This window comes from Hevea brasiliensis, chromosome 5 (genome assembly GCF_030052815.1).
Source record: "Hevea brasiliensis isolate MT/VB/25A 57/8 chromosome 5, ASM3005281v1, whole genome shotgun sequence".
Classification (NCBI taxonomy): domain Eukaryota; kingdom Viridiplantae; phylum Streptophyta; class Magnoliopsida; order Malpighiales; family Euphorbiaceae; genus Hevea; species Hevea brasiliensis.
This window is the reverse complement of record NC_079497.1, coordinates 104,585,445-104,608,194: the sequence shown is the minus strand read 5'-3', so window position 1 is coordinate 104,608,194 and position 22,750 is coordinate 104,585,445. Positions and strand designations below refer to the sequence as shown.

The 22,750-nt window shown below is 32.1% G+C and overlaps 1 protein-coding gene across 3 annotated transcripts; it reads left to right on the top strand.

Moving 5' to 3' along the window:
* The first annotated feature begins 2,574 nt into the window (after positions 1 to 2,574).
* On the top strand, positions 2,575 to 20,285 carry LOC110650299 (nuclear transcription factor Y subunit A-9). Of its 3 annotated transcripts, none has more exons than XM_021805208.2 (5): positions 2,575 to 2,694; positions 5,544 to 5,850; positions 8,281 to 8,396; positions 15,963 to 16,127; positions 19,458 to 20,285. In XM_021805208.2, the coding sequence occupies exons 2-5, from the start codon at positions 5,589 to 5,591 to the stop codon at positions 19,836 to 19,838; spliced, it is 924 nt and encodes a 307-aa protein (XP_021660900.2). In that variant the 5' UTR covers positions 2,575 to 2,694; positions 5,544 to 5,588; the 3' UTR covers positions 19,839 to 20,285. The 3 variants fall into 3 exon arrangements, with proteins under 3 accessions (XP_021660900.2, XP_058003272.1, XP_058003271.1); XM_058147289.1 differs by having other exon boundaries at positions 2,584 to 2,694; positions 5,659 to 5,850; XM_058147288.1 differs by lacking the exon at positions 2,575 to 2,694 and adding an exon at positions 2,704 to 2,828.
* The last annotated feature ends 2,465 nt before the right edge of the window (positions 20,286 to 22,750 follow it).

The following is a 22,750-nucleotide window of genomic DNA, read 5'->3' as shown; positions in this document are numbered from 1 at the left end:
AATTAACTAAAATTAAAAAAATTTATACAAATTTTATTTTTTTAATCATTTAGCCTATAATTATTGACTGAATTTACTTCTCAGTTCACTATTATTTTAAATTTAATTTGCACTAATTAAGGATAGTGAAAATATTTCATATTGTTGAAACTCTATTACCTAAATTAATTGCGAATCATGACAAAAAAAAAAACAAAATAATAATACAAAACATCAAAATGTTAGTTATATTTCTCAAATTACTAATTAATTTATTTATTTATTTTAATAAAATTAATTAATTAATTTTTTATATTTTAAAATAATAATATTTAATCTCTTTATTTTAATAAAATTAATAAATTAGTTTATATATTTTAAAAATATAATATTTTAGAAAATATATTTTTATATAAAAATAAAAATTTTATTATGTAAAAAATAAATCTAAATTTACAATTTTTTTGAAAATGTTTAAATAGTTTCATTTAATTCTCTGGGGAATGCATATTTTTGTGTTCTATTTGTTGAAAAATAATTTTTTTAAAATTATCACCTTAATTATTTAAAATTTAGGAGAATTGATTAAGTTTTTTATACATAAAATTTGCATAAATTTCTTTCAAAAGATGAAAAATAAAGAAAGAGAATGATGGAAAAGGAATATGAGAAGAGAAAAAAAAAAAAAAAGGAAAGAGGGGAAAGGATGTTTGAGTATGGAAAATAACAAAATGATTAAAAAAATAAAGAAATCAAATGGTAAGAATTAATTAATTAATTTTATAAAAATAAAAAATTAAATAATAATTTAATTAATATTTAAATTTTTTGATTAATAAAAAATTTAATTAAAAAATTAAATAATTTAATAAAAATAAAATAATATATTTTTAAAATATATAAATTAAATATTTAATTTTATTAAAATATACAAATTAAATATTAATTTTTTTACTGTCCCATAATTTTATCTTTATTTTTTCTTTTAATTTTTTTTTTGAAAGATTTCTTTTATTTATTTACCAAAAAGAACATAACTGTTCTATGAGCTGTCCTCTTTTACCTTCCGAAAGCTTCGCCACACTACCACGTGGCTCCGTTTCAGAGCCTATCGAGGCGGCTGTATAATTTTATCCTTGTCTGCGGAGACACGTGGACGTCAAGTCGTCAACCTGGAGATCCGTGCTTGTCGTATGACGCCAAGACAAAAGTGGACTATTCCGTTTGCTACCTAACGTCACGACAGCTTAACGGCGGAACACCGTTACTTCGACGTTAACCCGTCACCAACGCGGAGTATGTTTGCGTCGATGTCCGTTCAATGAGAAACGAATCATCAATTATGATACTCTATTAACCACGTGGCGTTTCTCTCTTGTTCTTCTGACTTTTGTTGGGGCCCGCACGGAAATGTAATTGTATTTTTCTGGTAGGATGGGGTCCACTGTGGACACGTTGCTATGTGAAATAGAAGGATGGAAAGGGACTTCCTACATGCAAACTTAAAGTTGACGATCAGAAGATCTAAGTCATGGGCTGGTTTTCCATTTGGACGAATTTGTCCCTGCATTTCTTTCTACCATATTATCCATTTAAAGATTTCTCACTTTTTTTTACATTAACTAAAAATTTTGTGAAATAAAAGTATAAAAATAAAATTTCAACAAATAATTAATTATAAGTGAAAATTAAAAATAAATTTATGCATACATACTATACATAAAAATTAATTTTAATTTTTAGTTCATTAAAGTTAGTTCAATTATAATTAAAAAAGTTTTGAGTAAATAAAATAATTTAAAAATTAACTTATGATTATTTATTTTTACAATATTTTAAGAGCTCACCCTTATATATCAATCTGGTAAATTTAGAATAAATAATTTTAAAATAATTTTCAATGGAGTCAAACTCAAATTGATAAAAATAAAAAAAAATTATTTTTTATAAATTAGACTAATAGAGTGTTTAGTTTAACTTATAAAAATTATTTTATAAATTAATTTAAATTTATAAGTATTTAAAATTTTAAGTACTTATATATTTTATTAAAATATTTATAAGTGATTAATAAATAATTAATATATTTAATAAAAAATAATTTATAAATATATTTATTATTAAAATAATTAAAAAATATTAAATAAGATTTATGATAAAATTTTAAAAATTAAATAAAAATAATATAATAAAATATTTAATATAATTTATAAGTATTAAAATGAAAAATTAAATTTTTGAGCTTATTTTTTAAAAAATTATAAGATAAAAAATATTATAAATGAATAAATATATTTATTTTTGAAACTTATAAATTAATTTAATTAATTTATAAATTAAAATAAATATCTTCTAATTTTGTTAAGTCAATTATAATTAATTATTTATTTCAAAAATTTTTATTTTTTAAAAGATAAACTTTTCCTTTACAGGTGAAGTTTTTAGCAAACGTTGTGGGATTTGAAATTCTAAAATTTAAATTTGGTAAAAGAAAATTAAATGAGCAGGGGTAATTTGGTAATTGTAAATAGCAAGGACATTGACGAGATTGGGAAGAAAACAAGATCCGTCAGTGTCAGCTAGCGGCGTCACTATCTTTTGCTTTTTAAATTCCCTCATCACATAGCTCTGGCTTTTTGTAATCCATACAATACAGTACTTGGCATTCTCATTTCGCAGACGATTCCCAATTTCACCAATACCGAACTAATTACAGTAAGAATTCTTCGTCTTCTTCTTCTTCTTCTTCTTTTTCTTGGTCTTCTTTTTAAATTTTTGAAATATTGTTTAGTAAAAAAAATTGCTTCATCTTCGTTCTGTTCTGTTTTCCTGTTGGTTTCTTCAAAACGGTAACTTCTCTGGTTTTTGTAGTTTTCTCTTCGTTCTTTTTCTGATTCAAATTTGAATTAGAATTATTACTATTATTGTTGTGGATGATGCTGCTGTATCTGAGTTAGCATGTATGCATTATGTATGTATTTTGATCTGTAGAAGTGTTTATGAGTACTTTGCTTGTTGTAGATTCTCAGTGATTTGAACAGGCTGAGTGGAGATTTTTTTTTGTATTTATTTTATTAATCTTTATATACAATGATGTTGTTTCTTCTTAGAGCTATTATCTTTAGGTGGATTCTGAAGACTGAAGAGCGTGTTATTTATTTATGGTATTATTGTAAGGTAATATATTTGGTTTGATGAATTTCTGAAGTCATTGAGTCCGCCAAATTTATGGATTTTTTTAATGAATTTTTGAAAAAATCTTTTTTGCTCGGTATGAAAGCTAAATCCATGGAACTGAAGGGCAGGTTTGAAATAAAGAAAAAAGATCAAGAAATATTTAGGACCCATTTGGGTAGGATTTGAAATCTAAGAATTTGTTGGATTTTATCAGTTCAAGTTTTATAACTTAATTTTAGATTGGTAAGGGAGGAAGAGGGGATTAAAAGTTTATGTTTGATTCAAGTCTTAGAAATTGCATTTGAGAAGATTAGATTTCTTATGTTTTCAAATTCATAATCTAACAAATTAATTTAGTCCTTATTTTGATGTATTCACCAAAATGTTTTATATATGTATGTATTAAATTCTAATATCTTCATTTGGATTTCACGAATTCCTACCTCACAGGTGAAATTTCAGTGAATGAGAAATTTATTAAAATCTATTTGTTTTCTTCTCATTTTTTTTTTAACTGATTTTCTCCTCATTTGACTATAAGAAATATTGATGTTTTCAAAACCCAAAACTGGTATAATTTATCATACTAAACATTTCTTAAAGTCAATTTAGTGTCTTTGGAATGATTTTCGTTGATAATCTTTGCTAGGTAAGCAAATGTTCATGCTTATATTATTTAATGAGCTTAGGAAGCTCCATTAGTTAGGAGTGAACTAACAAAATGGCATCAAACCATATTTATTAACTTAATTCAGGTTTTTCTTTTAAAAAAAAAAAAACCCTTATTTCAGGTTGGCCCTTAATAAAATTTAGTTGGGCTTTCTTTCTAGGCAAATCATTATGAAATGGTGAACATATTTTTAATAAATAATTATCTGTAAATAATTCTATGTACTCATTACTGATTTTATTTATTTATTTTAATACTTTTCACATATTATGTTAGACATATTTTATAATATTTGGTTTGGAGATTTAATTGAAGGCTTCTAAAATTTATATATTTAGAACATTGCAGTTTTTTTTTTTTTTTGAATGGAAAATTATTAGAACATTGCAGTTTGATTTGGTTTCTTAAACAAATTTTAATTTGGTCTGTAAAATTATTTATCAAAAGGATAATCACTTTGAAAATTTCTTTTAATTAACTGAAAAAAAACCTTGATAGTTTATGATCACTGTCTTGTTGCTCTTAAAATGAAAGTCTCTAATAAATATTGATTCCATTAGTCAATGCTAAATATATAATTTTGACATAAGATAATAAACTCTAAACAAAAAATCACAACAAAAACTTGCCCATATTTTTTTTTTCCATTAAACAAAAGTCAACATTTTAGCAACTTTTGTTTTCCCAATTATCTTTGAATTTCCAATTTTTATTCAAATTTATCTTGGATTATTTAACATTTTTTTAACTGATTCAAATTTTCCCACTTAAAAACTTCAAGTTTTACAAAATTGTTGATCCTTAGATAATTTAGAGAAAAAGGTTGTTAAAAATAATTTTGTCATTTGAGGAAAGAAAATTTGTGATTTTTTTGGTTTGAAATTCCTTATCTTTTCATGTGATTTTAGTAAGCTTTTGAGCTCTTCTTCAAATTGGAGGAAAAAAAAAAATAAAAAGAGTCAGAAAAAAAAAAAGAAAGAAAAAATATTTTAAAAAAATTTATAACTAAAAAGTAAAAACAATGTTATATTTAGTGTTTATGAATGGAGTCTGATCTTAACTAATGACAAGTTGATGAAGAATCGATTTTAGGACTAATGTTTAGTGGTTTCAATTTTTAAAAACATTAGGACTTGATTATTAGAAAAAAGTATTTGGAAATAATTTTAAAAAGTATCAACCTTTTAGTACTACTGCAAATGATTTTTTAGTGCGTCAGCCTAGATCAAACCAAATTCTTGCTTACATCTCATTAACAAATGAGCGCCAGAATTAGATTTTCTCATTTTTTAGGAGTCTAAGCAATTGGAAATAATTTTGTCCAAATTTGGTGTGTCTATACATGGACACTTATGAGTAAATCTAATCTTGTTTAAGATCTGCATTTTCTAGCAAAGTTTCAAAAGTAAATTTGAATCCATTTTAATGTTAATAGATAAACTCAAATGTGGTTACTTTAGAATGTATATGATCTCCTCTGTTTTTGTCATGTTCTGGATTTACTTGTATGTGTGCACACTACTGAATATATGAATCACTACTTAGCTTGCAAAAATTTCTTATACTGTTGCATGCAGGAAATTGATTATTGTGATTATTAGTTTGTCTTAAATCTTATATAGAGTACACTTATATCTGCAATAACCAGTCTATATAAAACACGCACTCTTCAGTATGTTTATTAAGTTGGATTTTTTTTTTTTTTTTGGGTTTATAGGAAAGCAACATATTTGGAAATTGTGGATTTCATTTAGTAAGAAGCATGCAAATGAAATTGGACAACACTAACCATCCACAGTTAGATTCTAATAGTTTAAAGCGTTCATCTAAAGCTTGGTGGCATGCTACGGGGAATAATGTTGTCTTCTCAAATATGTTAGAGGAAAGAACGGAGAATGTGTCTCCATCAAAATACATGGATGGTGGCTTTGGGGGTGAAGCTACAAAATCACAAGCGAAGCATCAGGTTGATGAGGGGATTGATGCTAATAAAGAAATGCAATTCACTGTATTGTCCCAATCAGGTAATTTGCAGTGTTGTTCATGAGACTTGTCCTATTGAAATATTTTTGAAGTTAGCTACCTTTTTGTGCTTTATAAGCATATTTAAATTTAATATTTTATTCATTTAATCAATTGCTTTCTATTTCATTGAGATGAGATAAGTGGTGGAGCACTTAGGAGGGGGCCAAAATATGTTTCACCAATTTTGTCATATGTGCTATAATCTATATATAAATGGAAAATTTATTATTTCTAAAAATATCTTTAAAAAAAATTGAAAAATGAATTTTACTAGTGTAAAATAAAGAAATATTATTTTTAGATGTAATTAATCTAAAGATATTAGAGAAAAATGAGTAATTTGGAAAAAAAATATGTACAAGAAATTATGCTTATAATCTAATACAATTTAGCCCAAAAAAAAAATTATCACGAGATTTCTTGGTCATGTAAAATAATCAGTTTAAAAAAAAATGTAAAATACTTGAAGACGCAAAAAAATAATGCTACATTTGGTAATAATCAAAGCAACCTAATATTTATAAAATATAACCCTAAATAAGCCAAGTTTTTAAGGAAATATGCAATTCTTCAAAGTAAAATAATTATAAGTTATTGAAAGATTATAACAACAACTAAACCTTAATCCCAAACTAGTTGGAGTAAGTCATATGGATTATTTTTCACTATTCAGTTTTGTTTGAAACCAAATTTGCATCAAAATCCAAAAATAGTAAACTTGGTACTTTGAATTATGGAACTTGGAGAATTGTAGGAAGGTAGAAAAAACATATGTAGATGTAGAATGATGGTAGAATCACAAACTTTGGGTAGAAAGCCGTGAAGGTAGACACTTGTAGGTAGACTCCGATCTTGGCGAGGTTAAAAACCCCATTAGGGATGATCCATGAACAAACAGTAGTGCATAACGTGCCCAAAATCACCACCTTGTCAGGTCATTTCAAGGATTATAAAGAAAACTCTTAATTTCTATTGATAAACGTAATCTAATAATTGAATTACAATAGATGGAGGAAGCCCTATTTATAGGCTAAGCCTTGAAACTAACTAGTAATAGAGTAAGGAATCAGTGCATCAAACAATTAAGGAAACACAGAGAATAGAAGCAGAAAATGGCAGCAAGAGAAGGAGAAAGTTTTATTCAATAATACCCAATCAGGTCCAGGTGTACAGGAAACTAATATTTCCCCACACCTCAGCAGTATAAACACTGCCCTCAAGCTATACTTAGCTGGAAAATTACAAAATTCAATTAATGCCCCACCCTCACTCTCTTTGCCTATATATAGTTTTGTAGCTGCTGCCTTCACATGCATTCCGGAATTACCTCCAGTAGAAATGGGCTGAGCTGGCTGCTAACTTTCATTCCTTCTAGAGGCTTCTTGATTCTTGTAGAATGAACTGCCCAATTCTTCCTTTGGGCTCCCCTGGATAATTTTCTGTATCAACTAGGAAACTAGAATTGTACTAATAAAACTACCTAAATAATGAGGACCCTACATAGATATTCTACTATTCCTATACAGAAAATCCATATTAGGAAATTACACAAAAATCTTGTAAATAAATATTATTCATGGAGAACAAGAGCAAACACAAAAAAGGAAATTATTTGAATACAAATAGTACAGATTTGTAGCACACAGATCCATGAAGATGCTACTCATATGTTTGGTGATAAGTGGCATATATATGAAGCACAAGTATCGATGAAAATATTCAGTGTTAGTTGCATATGTAAGACAAATTTGTAGCACAAAGATCCATGCTACTCGTGTACTCTGTAAAGCATATGCATATATGTATATATGTAAGTATGCATGCAAATATATATTCAACACTCACATGCCTGCATGCATGAACTCTCATATTTATGCGTGTGCATATATACCTAGGGAGTTGGAATGAGTTGAATGCAAGAAGAAAGGAAGTATGTTTGCAGTTGAAAGCATGTGAGATTGAAATCCTGAAATGACTTAAATCAGTTTTCTTCTTTTATTCGTTATGCTCATAAATTGAGATATTAAGACCACCAACTTTGTTATATATTTTTTAGAGTACATTTATCATCTAATTACGTAGCATGCCATAGTTCTCTTGGAATTTTACTATATCTCATCTAAGATATTGAGAACTTCTCGCTTTGGTTTAGGTAATCCTTTATGGGGATGTTTTTAACTATTGGCTAAACTACAGTATGATAACATTTTAACGATCCTTATTTATTTTGTTCATTTAATTACACTGTTTCTAATGAATTATTGGTACATTTGATGACCAGTTTCCCAAAACGAAGATGTTTCTTACAACTATAGGAGTTGTTATTTTTCTAAATGATTCAATTGTTTATGGATAGACCATCTTTCCTTGCAAGTGAAAATGTATACTCTGTTTTATGATACTAAAAGCAATATTACTTCGATCGACAGATGGAAAACATGGTGAAGAACATCAACATCCACAACATTTTGTGAACATTACGTCTCCAACAATGGTTGAATACTTTGTATCACCTACCCAACCAAACCTTGTTGGCCACTCATTTGTAAACTCTCTTTTTCCCCCTCTTGCAATTGTGCTTTAACTTATTCATATTTTATCACTTAGATAATCTGTGCTTGCATGTAAAGTGATACTACAATTATCTTTGGCATGGTACATTAGTTGTTGATGCTTTTATTGGTTATTTCTTGGGAGAAATGCTAGATTTGTAAGTGGAAGTTTTTACGCTCTTGAGGTGTATATCATTTCCATTTTTTTTTTATTCATAATTCAACTGTGTGCAGTCATGGACCTTGGGATTTGGAAAGCAATTTTTTGTAAATTTCAATTTATATGACATTGCTTACTGCTTGGTTTGATATGGATCTAAATGCTCATTAGTCTCACTTGGTTCTTCAATGAATGTAAATATTCGTTTTTCTTTGATTGTATTCATTAAGATGATTGGTTGACATAAAGTTATATGAGAATGACACCTTTTTTTAATTTTTATGAAAAAAGAGACTTATTTCATTTCTATAGTGAATATTTTCTTTGTATTTTGTTGAATGAGATACAAGATATTTTATATACAAAGGATCCTATAATTAAGTATTCTGAATCCTATAATTAAGTATTCTAATTGGGGTGATATCCCACTAATTATGCTAACTAATTAGCTAAGTAATTAAGAAAGAATATTATTTACATAATTATAGGATTGACTTCCTATAACACTCCCCCTTAAGTTGGAGCATAGATATTAATTATGCCTAACTTGTTACAAATGTAGTCAACCCGAGCCCTATTCAAAGCCTTTGTGAAGATATCTCCTAACTGCTACCCTGTTTTGACATGTCCTATTGAGATGATCTTTTGTTGAATCTTTTCTAAAAGAAAGTGAATCAATTTGAATATGCTTAGTACGCTTATGAAAAACTGAATTTGAGGCGATATGGAGAGCAGCTTGATTGTTACACTATAGTTTAGCAGGAGATGAGGCCTTAAAACCCACTTCTTCCAATAACTGACGCGTCCACATTACTTCACACACAGCTTGGGCTATAGCTCGATATTCTGATTCAGCACTCGAACAAAAAACTATAGTCTGTTTCTTACTTCTCCAAGATACTAAGTTTTCTCCAACAAAGATACAACATCCCGTAATTGATCTCCTATCAATCTTTGAACCTGCCCAATCTGCATCTAAAAAACACTCAATATTTAAGTGCTCATGATTGCTATATAAGAGACCATGACCTGGAGCACCCTTCAAGTAACATAAAATTTGCCCCAAAGCTTCCCAATGGTTAATAATAGGAGAGGACATAAATTAACTTACAACACTAACTGAATATGCAATATCCGGACGAGTCACTGTGAGATAATTAAGCTTGCCAACCAATCTCCTATACATCTCATGGTCCTCAAATAATTCATCATCTCTTGCTGTGAGTTGAAGATTTGGAGTCATTGGTGCACTGCATGGTTTGGCACCTATTTTTCCCGTTTTCGCCAATAAATCAAGGACATACTTTCTCTGAAATAAGAAGATGCCTTTCTTACACCTTGAAACTTCAATGCCTAAGAAATATTTCAACAAACCAAATCTTTTGTTTGAAATTGAGTCTGAAGGAATGACTTAAGTGATGAAATGCTTGCAGAGTCATTTCTAGTAATAATAATATCATCAACATATACTATAAGTAAGATTTGTCCAGCTTTAGAGTGTCTATAAAACATCGAATGATCAGATTTGCTATTCTTCATACCAAACTGCTGAACCACCTCACTGAATCTGTCAAACCAAACTTGAGGACTCTGTTTCAAGACGTAAAGGGATTTTCGGAGCTTGCAAACTTTGCCTAACTTCCCCTGAGTAACAAAACCTGATGGTTGCTCCATATAAACTTCCTCTTGGAGATCACTATGAAGGAAAGCATTTTTGATATCTAACTGATGTAAAGGCCAATCATATCTAGATGTCAAAGAAACAAACAAGTGAACAGAAGCTAGTTTAGCAGCAGGTGAGAAAATGTCAAAGTAATCAGTGCCATAAGTTTAAGCATATCCTTTAGCAATAAGGCGAGCCTTGAGACGAGCCAGAGCACCATCGGGATTCACTTTGACTGTAAAAACCCATTTACATCCAATAGTTTTCTTATCCGGGGGCAGATGTACCAATTCTCAAGTACCATTAGTATCTAAAGCCACCATTTCCTCTTCCATTGCAACACGCCAGCCAGGATGGGACAATGCCTTAGCAACAGTTTTAGAAATAGAAATAGTATCTAGAGAACTGATAAAACAACGAGATAATGGAGACAAGTGATCATAACATACAAAGGAAGAAATAGGATAAGTACATTGACGTTTACCTTTGCGAAGAGCAATGGGAAGATCTAAGTCAGACTGAGGAGCAGTGGATGGAATTAGATCTTCTGACGAAGAAGCTGGTGGAGGATCTGAGTTAAGAGTCTCCAATCTCCTAGAATAAAATGAACAGGTGGGCGAGGGGGTGGAGTCGGTGCTGGTCAGGAGAGTTCTGAGGACCTGGGTGAGGACTTGACACTGGATGGATGGAATAGACTAAGAGATCATCTTCCTCTTCCGGACTCTCATAAATAGATGAGGGAGGAAAGAATGGAGTAGATTAAAAAAAAGTAATATCAGCAGACGCAATATAACGATTAAGGGTTGGAGAAAAACATCCGTGCCCTTTTTGAAGTCGAGAATATCGAAGGAAGAGGCGTCTAAGAGACTTGGGATCCAGTTTAGTAACCTGTGGACGAACATCTCGCACAAAATAAGTACTATCAAAGATACGAGGTTCAATAGGAAACAAAGATTTAGAAGGAAACAAAATGGTATAAGGAATGTCACCGTTAAGGACAGATGATGGCATATGATTGATTAGGAAACAAGCTGTAGAAATTGCATCAGCCCAAAACTGTTTAGAAACCTTCATTTGAAAAAGGAGTGGCCGTGCTACCTCAAGGAGATGTCTATTTTTCCTTTCAGTAACTCCATTCTGGGATGAGTATCAACACACGATGTCCGATAAATAATATCTTTTTGTGACATATAGGTTTGAAAATTGCCAGAAAGATATTCCTTAACATTGTTGCTTCTCAATATATGAACAGACGTATTAAATTGATTTTGAATCTTAGCCCAGAAGGCACAAAAAATGAAAAACAATTTCGAACGATTCTTCATTGAAAATAACCAAGTAACACCTGAATGATTATCAACAAATGTAACAAAATACTTAAATTCAGAGTTTGAAATAACAGGACATGGACCCCATGCATCAGAATGAACCAACTCAAAAGGGGAAGAAGCCCATTTATTGACTCGAGACACTTTAGGCAAATGATGATGTTTAGCAAACTGACAGGACTTGCAATCTAAAACTGACAAAGACTGAAACTGTGAACATAACTTCTTCAAGACAGATAAAAACGGATGTCCCAACCGACAATGGACTTCAATGGGAGTTGAAATACTGGAACACACAATAGATCTTGGCACCTGTTTGTCAAGGACGCAGAGGCCTCCAGACTCATATCCTCTACCAATAATCCGCTTCATCGTAAGATCCTGGAACAACCAATGATCAGGAAAAAATGAGACTACAATTTAAGACTCCAGTAAGTTTACTGACAGAGAGTAAATTTTAGGCGAATTTGGGTAGACACAAAACAGATGATACAAAAATGGATGGTGTGAGATTTGCAATGCCAGAATCAATGACACAAGAGTTGGACCTATCGGCCAAAACAACAGAGGATGAAGGATGATGAGGTTGAAATGTAGACAAAATATTAGGATTACTTTTCATGTGGTCTGTAGCGCCAGAATCAATGATCCATTTGGAGGAGACAAGGCATGTAGTAGTAGATTTACCTGACTCAGCTATTGCAGTGACCAGGGAACTAGAGGACTTTAGAGAGGCCTGATACTGTGAGAACTGTGCATATTTTTCAGCGGATACTAAAACTACTTTCTCAGAAGGAGCTACTGAAGAGTCATCAACTACCATATTGGTCATCCGAGATCGTGGGTTCTTATTCTGAAGTTTCAGACAATACCCTTTTGTATGACTTGGCTCATGGCAATAGTAACATTCAATTTCTCAAGAGTCAGGATTAGGGGCAACCTCTCCACTACGCTGGTTACCTCTATTGTCATTATACCCTCCTTTACTGCCTCCTTTATGACTTTGCTTGCCACTGTCAGCACGACTAACAAGAGCACTATTAACAAATTGGGAGAATTGGGGAGCTTTAGTACGAAGTACTCTTGAGAAAGTATCATGCAGAGATGAAATTTCATAACCATAAAGAATTTGAGATTTAGCAGTCTCAAACTCTGGGGGAAGACCTGCCAAAAAAACTCATGACAACCATTTGTTCTCGTTGAGCTTGTTGAACTTTCACATTAGGATTAAACGGCATTAAGACATTAAGTTCTTCATAGATCCTTTTAAAATCCATAAAATAGGTTGTGAGGGATCTATCTTGTTTCTCTGCACGATAAAATGCCTTGCATACCTCATAAATACGAGAGATATTTCCTTTATCCGAGTATAAAAATTTTAAATAATCCATCAATTTTTTAACAAACTCACAGTGATTAATTAAGTTAATTACCTCACTGTTAATGGAATTGCAAATTTGCAGGAACAAACGAACATCCTCCCTCATCTAAGTTTGCTTTGTATCATCAGTAGGTGGATCTTGGGTAAGAATAAGATGATCATCCTTGTTGATACTCCGCAAATAAACCCGAATCGTCTTACTCTAATCCAGATAATTAGAACCATTAAGTTTGTGTTCCGTGATTTTAGTCATCACAGGAATCACATCAGCTATTACACTTTTATTTTCTGCCATTAAAAAATTTTCACAACAACAAATCACAGAAATCTCCTTTTCGAAACCAATAAATACAGAGCAAACACACCTTAAGACACAATTTTAAAGCAGCTCAGTGTAATAGATGCCAGAAACATACCCAACAGTAGGTAGACCAAGACAACTCACCTCCACAAAGGCACCCTATGGCTAAACAACTAACAGGGATGCAGTATACACCCAAGGCGACGCCGGCGAGAGCAATCGGAGGGGCAGAGGACGTTAGACTCGCCTCCACGCGCGGGTGAGTGGGACGGCGATAGGAGCTTGTACTGGCACATGAGCCTCACTCACCGGTCTTCTGGTGACCGGATTTTCTGGGTGAGGTCGCCTGTAAGGGACCTTCTTTCCTGGGTGGGCGGTGAGACTTAAATGTCACCTTGAGATGGTGACCTAACTGCACAGTGACGCTTCTGATAGAAAAAAAAAAATCTTTTCTAACAAAGCTCTGATACTATGTAGTGAATATTTTCTGTGTATTTTATTGAATGAGATACAAGGTATTTATATACAAAAGATCCTATAATTAAGTATTTTGAATCATATAATTAAGTATTCTAATTGGGTGATATCCCACTAATTATGCTAACTAATTAAGAAAGAATATTATTTACATAATTATAGGATTGACTTCATATAACAATTTCAAAATAACTGAAACAACATCTAAGTTGAAGAAAAAAAATTGTAATTTTTTTTTTCCTTCTCCTTTCTTATGGAAAAAAATATCACAACTCCATAAGTAGATTAGTAGTAAATGCGACTTATGTTTACCGTATGTTTAGCCACCAAAAACCTTTTGCAGATAGGCAAGAAAGAGGATTCTGGCATTTGGTAATTGCTTTGCTTTCTTATTGAAGCTATTTAGAGGATGAGCCTTGGTGCAGGAGTAAGTGATAGGCACCCAGATGAACATTGCCTGAACATTGCCTAAGGATATAGACATCTAATGGAACCCAAGGATCATCAACACCAAAACAAGTTTTCTTTGAACAAAATAAAATACAATCTCTATGGAAAAAGAAGCACCAGAATATATATTCAAAGAGGAACAGATCAAGTGTCAACACAATAACTCAACTTGTGGGAGATTACATTGATCATCAAGTAAAATAGGCAAGTGATTAAGTTGCCTAAGTTCTAGTTCTTCCAAAAACTAGCAAGAAAGAAAACTCAGACTTTCTCTTTAAAGGAGGCTCTCATGTGCAGCAGAAATGAAAACTGAAGGAAGAAAATGATATTTTCTTCCTTATAAACCTAGGGTTACAGAAACACAAGCTGTAAATGTTAAGACAAAAGTTACAAATAATTGTGTCATGTTGGCTATCCTAACAAGACTAGTAAGTGTATTAATTATAAAGACAAAAGATGGCAGCAGCATTAATTGCAAAAGGGCAGAAGGTGGTAGCAATTGGTCCCTCTTTGTGGTAGAATATTGGGGCTCACTTGATCAAAAAGTAGTTCTCTTTAATTCAAATGAACCAATGAGCTCCCTCCACGTGGTGTGAACCCTACAAACACCTAGGTGGCTGCCAAGTAGACTCCAAGGTGGCGTGAGGCATGTCCAAAGTGGCTGGTGACATGGCAATGGAAGCTGATGTGGTCGCTGACGTGGCTGGTGACGTGGCAATGGAATCTCCAACTTGGCACATGGTGATCCACTTAGATTCTTGGAGCAAGCAAGCTAGGCCTTCCTTATACAGCTCCCCTCCTAAGCCCAAAACCATTTTATGATCCATGAGCATGCTTTGAAGTTGCTTAGCTCTCGCCCTAGTGATTGCCCCTTTGAAGGATGGTGGTGCTCCCCGTTGATCCTCATCAGTAAGGTTGCTCTTTTGTGACTTAGGCTTGGACGTCATTATCCATGGAAATAGTATGGTGCCATGTTGTTTACCATTGAAGCTTTTTTTTTTTTTTTGGGGTTTTGGAGGGGGGATGGTGAGCTTAGGTGCAAGGGTAAGGTTGATTTGTTGCAATTCGGAGGTCGTTAGTTCAATTTACGGAAATTGTATTGTGCAATGTGTTTCCAGAGCTTGCAATGTGGAAGCTTCTTACAGTACGACTCTAGAATAAACCTTCATTGAGTCTTTTCATTTGCTCTTTCAAATAAGGTTTGTTTGGATCACGTAGGATCTGCTGTAGCTTGATTTGTAGGAGATGTTGCTCGAGTTTGTTTGCTGAGAAGCTCTGCCCGAGTGAATCTTTAAATAATAAATGTTCTGTATTATGTACAGTTTGCACATACACACGCATGCACAATCTTGCATATGTGCATTTTATTTGGCCATACATGCGGTGGCTACTGATATTTTTACAATAGTGGCTTGGATATCTAAGCAATGATGATTTCTTACATAAGTGGGGGTTTATGCTTTGAAGCTTCTGTAGTGCACGCCTCATTAGTTTGGTTGGTTGCATAAAGATTATCTAATATAATGTATATTACATTTTGCAATCATCATTTCTTTATCTAATAAAGATTATGTAATCATGATTACTTACCTTATTATAGTTATAACTTATTTTCACCAGCACTGCCATCAAATTAATGAAATATAGTAGTACAAATTGTCATTACATTGTAATACTTTTTATTTTTGCTACCAATAGAAATAAATGGATATTATGTTCCGTTACTTATTTTATTCTGCTATATCCTACCAAACATAACCCGTGTTGTGTTGTAACAAACATGTATGCGATTGATTTAGGTCCATTCTCATTATCCTGGAGCCCACCCCTCTAGAATGGTGTTGCCTCTTGAAATGAAAGAAGAACCTGTTTATGTAAATGCAAAGCAGTATCATGGCATTCTAAGGAGAAGACAATCACGTGCTAAGGCTGAGCTGGAAAAGAAACTTATAAAAGTTAGAAAGGTAAAATTTTGTGTCTTTGGCCATTTGTATGTGAATTTGCTAATTTATATTGTATTATTGTTATTTGAGTGCTTGTTACTTTTAGATGCAACTTTAGCATTAATTGTGTGACATAGTCGAAGAAGCGTTCCTATTATTGGTATGGAGAACCAGGAATACATGATATGAATCAACCACCAGATAGAACAACAAAGTGAATTGGAAGTGACAATTGCTTTACTTTTTTTAGTGAATTGGAACTGACAATTGCTTTACTTTTTTTTAGTGACATCTTTGCTTTTACTAGTGCTATCTATAGAATTTGATGATGATTTTGAAAAAGATTTGGACTAATATGGCCCTACTGATTGTGAAGCTACATGACAAAAAAGAGGAAAATTTGTTATATCTTTCTATCTATAAAGTCTTTTGATAGGCTTTCTCTATTGTCTTAGGAGAATGAAGCATGATTTCCCTTTTAATATCTATTCTCAACCCATTTATAAACCTTTTAATTGTAATAAATGGTCCTCTACCATATCACACCCAAGCAAGAGTTCTTCAAATTTTTGCATGTAGTTAGTCAAACTGGAACTTAATTGTTTAAGATGTAACATTTAGTCCACTAGATGACTCTTATCATAGGTGGGTAAATACTTCTCCTTTAGTTTTTGTTTCATGACCGCCCATAGAGTAATAGGTGGTTCATTCAAACATTCCAAGTTTCATTAAACACTGTGCATATGCATTTTAGCAACTCTTCTGCATCGGCAAAATAAAAATGCTTCAAAATCAGAAATATGTCAATAACCATAATAATACTCTAGTCCTTCTAACCAATCAATAAAAGTAATAGGATCCAATCTTCCATCATGCTCCGGAGCATTAAGGTTATCCCTCTCAGTGATGTCAAACATTTTCATCTAATCATGCCTAGGAGGTTGTCTATATCAGGGGCTCTACCATGAGGACTAACTGTCCTATAATTGTAGTCTTGCCTATAGGGAGTGAGATGTGATTCTTCAAGAAAAGACATACCATATTCTAAATGTTTCCCATCATCTAGAGAGAGATTACCAATAGAGAGAAATCTCACATGCTTTGGTGCTACGTTACTTGCCGTATGGGATGCATGTTGTGTCCCTAGAGTGTAAATTACAGTAGGTGCAAACTCAACAGAATGAGGTGAGACAAGGGGTTGCTTGATCAACTCTTTTCATCTGCAGGATCTTTACCTAAAGATTTGTGAATTTGCCTCGTTTGTGCTGTGAGTTGGGAATCTTTTTGTAAAATGGAGATATTGCGTCTAATGTTGGTCAAGATAAATGAATGATGCTGAATAAGCTAAAATTGCCAAAACTAATGCAAATAAAAAACTTGCAAATTCTTGGACCCAAAACAATTTATTCAACTTCCTAATATATAAATGTAAATCAAGTTGCAAGTAAAAACATAATTCAAAGCTGTTACGGGCCTTAAATATTTGTTTTGCTCAAAACATACATCAAAATCGGAGGAAGCGCGTCGAAATTAACGGGGAAGGTTTCTGCCAAAATTGCTGACGTGGCCGGTGCTGACGCAGCAGGGAGATGATGCGGCATGTGTCAGAGGACATGGTGCTGACATGGCGAGGCAAATCAAGTGTGGGCAAGAGCACAGCAGTAGCGTGAAGTTAGCCGCAATTCTAGGCGGATCTTGATCCGAGCTGATATGTTTGAGGTCTTGGCAGTTCCAACAATGGGAATGACGTTGCTGGAGGATTGCGAGATGCGAGGGAGCTTCAAACACTGGATTCTGTTGGGTTCCAGTCGGATTGTGATTCGGGTCAAAATCTGATCCAATGGTATCTCATTTTTCGAGCAACTTCTACCGGCTGAACTTACTTCAGGAGGATCTCTCGGTGCCGGGAAAGGGTTTGGCAGTAAGAAGGCAAGGGACGGGCTTGCAATGGACAATGATGAGGCAAGACGAAAAACAATGGCAATGGTTAGAATGGTAGGCTATGGGAAAACACTTTTTGAAGGAAATAAAGAAACTCATATTGGGTAAATTAATGTTAAACATTTAAAACGATAGGAATAGGAAAGGGGGGAAGAGACATTCTCGAGTTTATTAGTTCTCAAGTCAATTTTCAATCAGAGGAAAGGTCTCTCCAGAATACGTAGAAGATATGTATTATTAGAGCATTTTTAATCCTACTAGTATTAGGGTTGGGAATCCTAAACAATAAGATGCTAATTAAGAATCCAAACCAACAAAAACTTCTTAAATAAATAAAATGCTTCCTATATTTCTTCCTAAAATAAGTAGTCCTAAAATCTGTAGAAGATCTTGCATCAATGAGTTTTATGAAAACATTGATTAATTAAAAAAGGCTTTTAAAGTTGGTAGTTGGAATGGTTGATTGTATAGCCGTTGTTGCTATCATGAAGTTTACTAAAATGTGGCAGACAAATGTTTCTGGAGATCGTCTAGGTGCTACATATGGTAAATGTATATGAATGCTTGAGCATACCAAGTTAGGGATGAGTTAGCAATTATGTTTAGAGATTGTTAGGTCATAACAGTTAGTCAAATGCAGACTAAAACATCCTTTGATTGTTGGCGCTTGTCATAGGCAAGCCATGTCAATGGACCTTTCTATTAGCTAGGCACCTGAGTAGTCTCTAAAATGATTAAATAAATGTAAAACAATATAATTTTAGGAGAAAAAAAATGGAGTAAAAGAGAGATTGTCAATCAAGCCATAAAATGAAAATATTACATTAAAGAAAAGAATGGGTGAACAGTCATGTAAAATTTCTCCTCTTATGGGGGTAGCTTTAAGTCCATATATTTAGTTAAATTGAAATCACTATTTCAACTAGAAATTCTAGCAAGTCAAGTAAAAAAGCGATACAGCTGACTAAGAAGTTGCTTAACCTTTGTCTAGTTGCATAGGCGGGCTCATTCTTTTCAATTGAATGTTGGGAGCTGCTGGGGTTTCCATGTCCTGTAACAGAGGGAGTTTCTATGATGACTTTTTTTTTTATAAAGTAAATTTTATTTTCTTAATATCTACCTTTGGATAATCTAATGATGAAAAGAACAAAGTAAAAACTAAGTAACCATAAAAAACACCTTAACAAGATGCGGGTTAATCTTTAGGTTATAAGTAATATACATTGTATTTACAAGGTATTAATTGATTATTCTACAATTTCATAAATTTGATGTTAACATAAGAAAGTTTTCTAACTTGAATGAAGTATAGTTCTCTTCATTTGAGAATTCAGCTATAAACATTCTGTTTTTTTGGAGTCCTAGCTCTATCTGAAAGTTGTGTGATTTTTCTTTTGTTACTTCTTATAGCCTTATCTTCATGAATCTCGTCATTTACATGCTATGAGAAGGGCAAGAGGTTGTGGAGGCCGCTTTGTGAACACTAAGAAGCTTGATAATAGTGCTGCTAACACCACACCTGATATCGTCAGCAACTTTAGTGAAACTGTTCCAAAACCTCCCACCTGCTCATCACTGGCTCACTCTTCTAAGGATTCTCATCCATCATCAGCAGGTAATGATGCGGTAATAGAACCCCATTTACATAAAAAGGAACAGACCTATACTAGTGATAATGGTAATGACAATGGATGCTACCAATACTTTCTTGGATTTCAATTGTCTTCATATCACTCTCAATCAGATAGGATGGTGGAAAAAAGGGACTGTAACATGAAAGAAATATGGTGATTCTGGTGTCACGCATAGGCATCACCAGCACTAAACCTTCCTTGGAATCCAAAGGTTTTCGATGATTGCTTTATGTGCTAAATCTCCGTTTTACCTTTCAGTTTGTTGGGCACATACTACTGGTGCTACTTCATGCTCGTTTGCTTCCTGTAGAAGATGTTTTCTTTCTTACTGATTGGGGATTGTTTATGGTTGGCAAAGGTGGAAGTATCAACCTTGGTCATATGTAGAGGATCCAGGGTATATGTATTTGGATTTATATATTTGTGCTTGCAGGCAACTCATCCTTGGCTTATAGAAAGGTATATTTCTAGTTTTGCTTGTGTTTTCTTTTACCTGTATATATGGTGGAGGCTGTAGAAGAAGGTGAGGACATGTAGTTATATATTGAAACTTTTTGGTACAGATGTAATCAAAGTAAGTGAACCGAGTATGGCTTGAACTTAATTACCTAAGTTTAGAAAGAGGAGAATTAGTTTTACTCTAATTCTTTTTTTATTTTTTTTATGGTTTAAATCATCAATTAGTTATGAATTTATATTTTCAATTTAAAAAAATAATTAAATTAGGTAAATAAAACATTTCAAATATATACATGCTTAAAATAAATATAACAAGAATATATGACAAATGAAATAAAATACAAAATTCGTGATTTTTAAGAGTGATGCACAATTTTTTTTTACATGAATTGATCATGCAACTGTGGATGAATTTGTAATGATAAAAATTATATTCATTGCATGTGATTAGGCTGTGTTTGTCCAACAATGATAATTTTTTAATTGAAATACTAAGATTTTGCGTAGTTTTCAGTGTTTTAATTTATTTATATTGTATAGTTGTATAAATATTTATTCTAATATTTAGAGGTTAAATGAATAAATCATGAAATTTTATCCCTCATAATTAATAGCTTTTTAAGGTAGTGTATTGAAATCTTGTAGCCTTGCTGTCAATGCATAGCTAGGTAATTGAATCAATTTAGAGAAATTTCTTATACCTTAAGCGAATGGGAAAGCTAGGTTAAGAACTCGGCCTTGGTGGATCTTAGGGCTTTGGTCAATGAATTTCTAGAACATGAAACTAACCCGAAGAACAAAATTCCTGTTGGGGAGAGTGGCGGCTTTCTTTTGTTTGTTTACATGTTAGAAAAAAAAAAAAAAAAAAAGAAGAAGAAGAGAGAGAGAGAGAGAGAGAAGAAGAAGAAGAAGAAGAAGAAGAAGAAGAAGAAGAAAGAGGAAAGAGGAAGAAGAAGCAGCTTAAAACTCAATTTCATCTGTGTGAGAAAGTTAAATTTAGATAGTCTTTAATTTTTTTTTTTTTAAACTAAATTAGTTTGGAAGTTCCCATTTAAGTTTATTTAACTAAAAAAAAAAAAAAATTAAACTTCTTAATTTTTAAAGTTAAATATGAAAATAAAAAAGTAAAGAATTTAATTTTAGTTAATATTTTTTTAACTAAATTAAAGATTAAATGAAAAATTTTAAATTAATTTAAATAAGAAGTTAAATGTTCTTAAATTGAACAACTTACATAATAAAAAGAGAAGCGAAATTCAACTTTTCGCCGAATTAAAAAAAAAAAAAATTACTTGTCATGATAATTAGGATTGAGCACATTTCATTTAAATTTAATTTTAATTTTAAATAAAATTTTCATAATTTTGATTGATTTTATTAAAATTAAAACACTGAATCAAATCGAGAAAACACGAATTTTTTGAGATAATTAGGCTAACTCTAGAATGGTACATTTTCATTCATTCATTGATCATTGAAGCATGCTGCCAAAAAGAAAAAAGGGACCAAACTGGTCCAATACCATCACACGCACACCTGAGTTTTGGGTACCTCAATGAGCTTGCACAGCCCATAATGCTCCTCTTGTTCTTGTGTTGTCAGTAGTCCAGCCATCATAAAAGAAGCTTCCAACACATCACCATATGGCATCTTTAATTTACACTTGGAACATTTCGAACCTTTAAAAAAAAAAAATAAAAAATCTCACTATCTGCTCTTCAGGCCTTACCTCAGCCCTCCAATATTGCCAATGCCAGCTAGGGATTTAAAGTGGTTATTTTCACAACTGAGAGCCGCTTTAACGGTTCATCAATTTCTATTTTGGGAAATATCTTTGGAGAAATTTGATTTTAATAATATAAGGCATGCATGCAGTTCTATTTCTAGTTTATATAGATTTCTCTTTATACAAAATTGTGGATCAGACCACTTCTCCTATAAACTCAAATGGATTCTTTTCCAAGTGAGAGTATTTCAATTAATAATGAAACGAATTTTAATTGTCATAGAAATGCAACCTGTAGTGAATCCATATAATACTTTTGGTGCCAACAAGAGTAACATAAACATTGTCAAGATAATTTATCAATCTCAATCACGACAATCTAGTCGTGTACATGTTTCCTGTTGTTGTTTTGAAATCAAAGGGGAATTATTTATACTGACTCTACAAGATAAAGAAAAGACGTCATTATAAGTACATTCCTCACGTGCCCTATCAAGGATGAATGAATTAAGGCAATAGAAGAAAATATGGATTCTATGAAATTAAATCAAGTGTGGAATTTGGTTGATTTACTAAAAAGGGAGCAAATGGGAAAGGTCCATTATGCTCATACCTACTATGTTGTTTGGTTGGTCAGTAGATGCCAATCTGATTAAAGACATCAACATTGAAAAATAGTTAAAAGGATACAAAGGTTTCTAAAAGCTTATTAATATTAAATACAATTATTGGAGACGTGGTTGTGAGATAAGAGATGAATATAAAGTACACATCTATGTTTAATATGGTAAACTATTGTAAAAAGATATTTACAATATGCATGTTAAATCATAGGCCTACCAATTATGTCTATATTTGTGATATAAATATAATTATAAACTCAA

What these genes read in the sequence shown, in the direction of transcription:
- LOC110650299 (XM_021805208.2), top strand. Translation starts at nt 5,589, where the DNA reads ATGCAAATGAAATTGGACAACACTAACCATCCACAGTTAGATTCTAAT. An exon ending in ACCTTGTTGGCCACTCATTT is followed by an intron (nt 8,397 to 15,962) that starts GTAAACTCTCTT and finishes CGATTGATTTAG; the next exon opens with GTCCATTCTCATTATCCTGG. An exon ending in AACTTATAAAAGTTAGAAAG is followed by an intron (nt 16,128 to 19,457) that starts GTAAAATTTTGT and finishes TACTTCTTATAG; the next exon opens with CCTTATCTTCATGAATCTCG.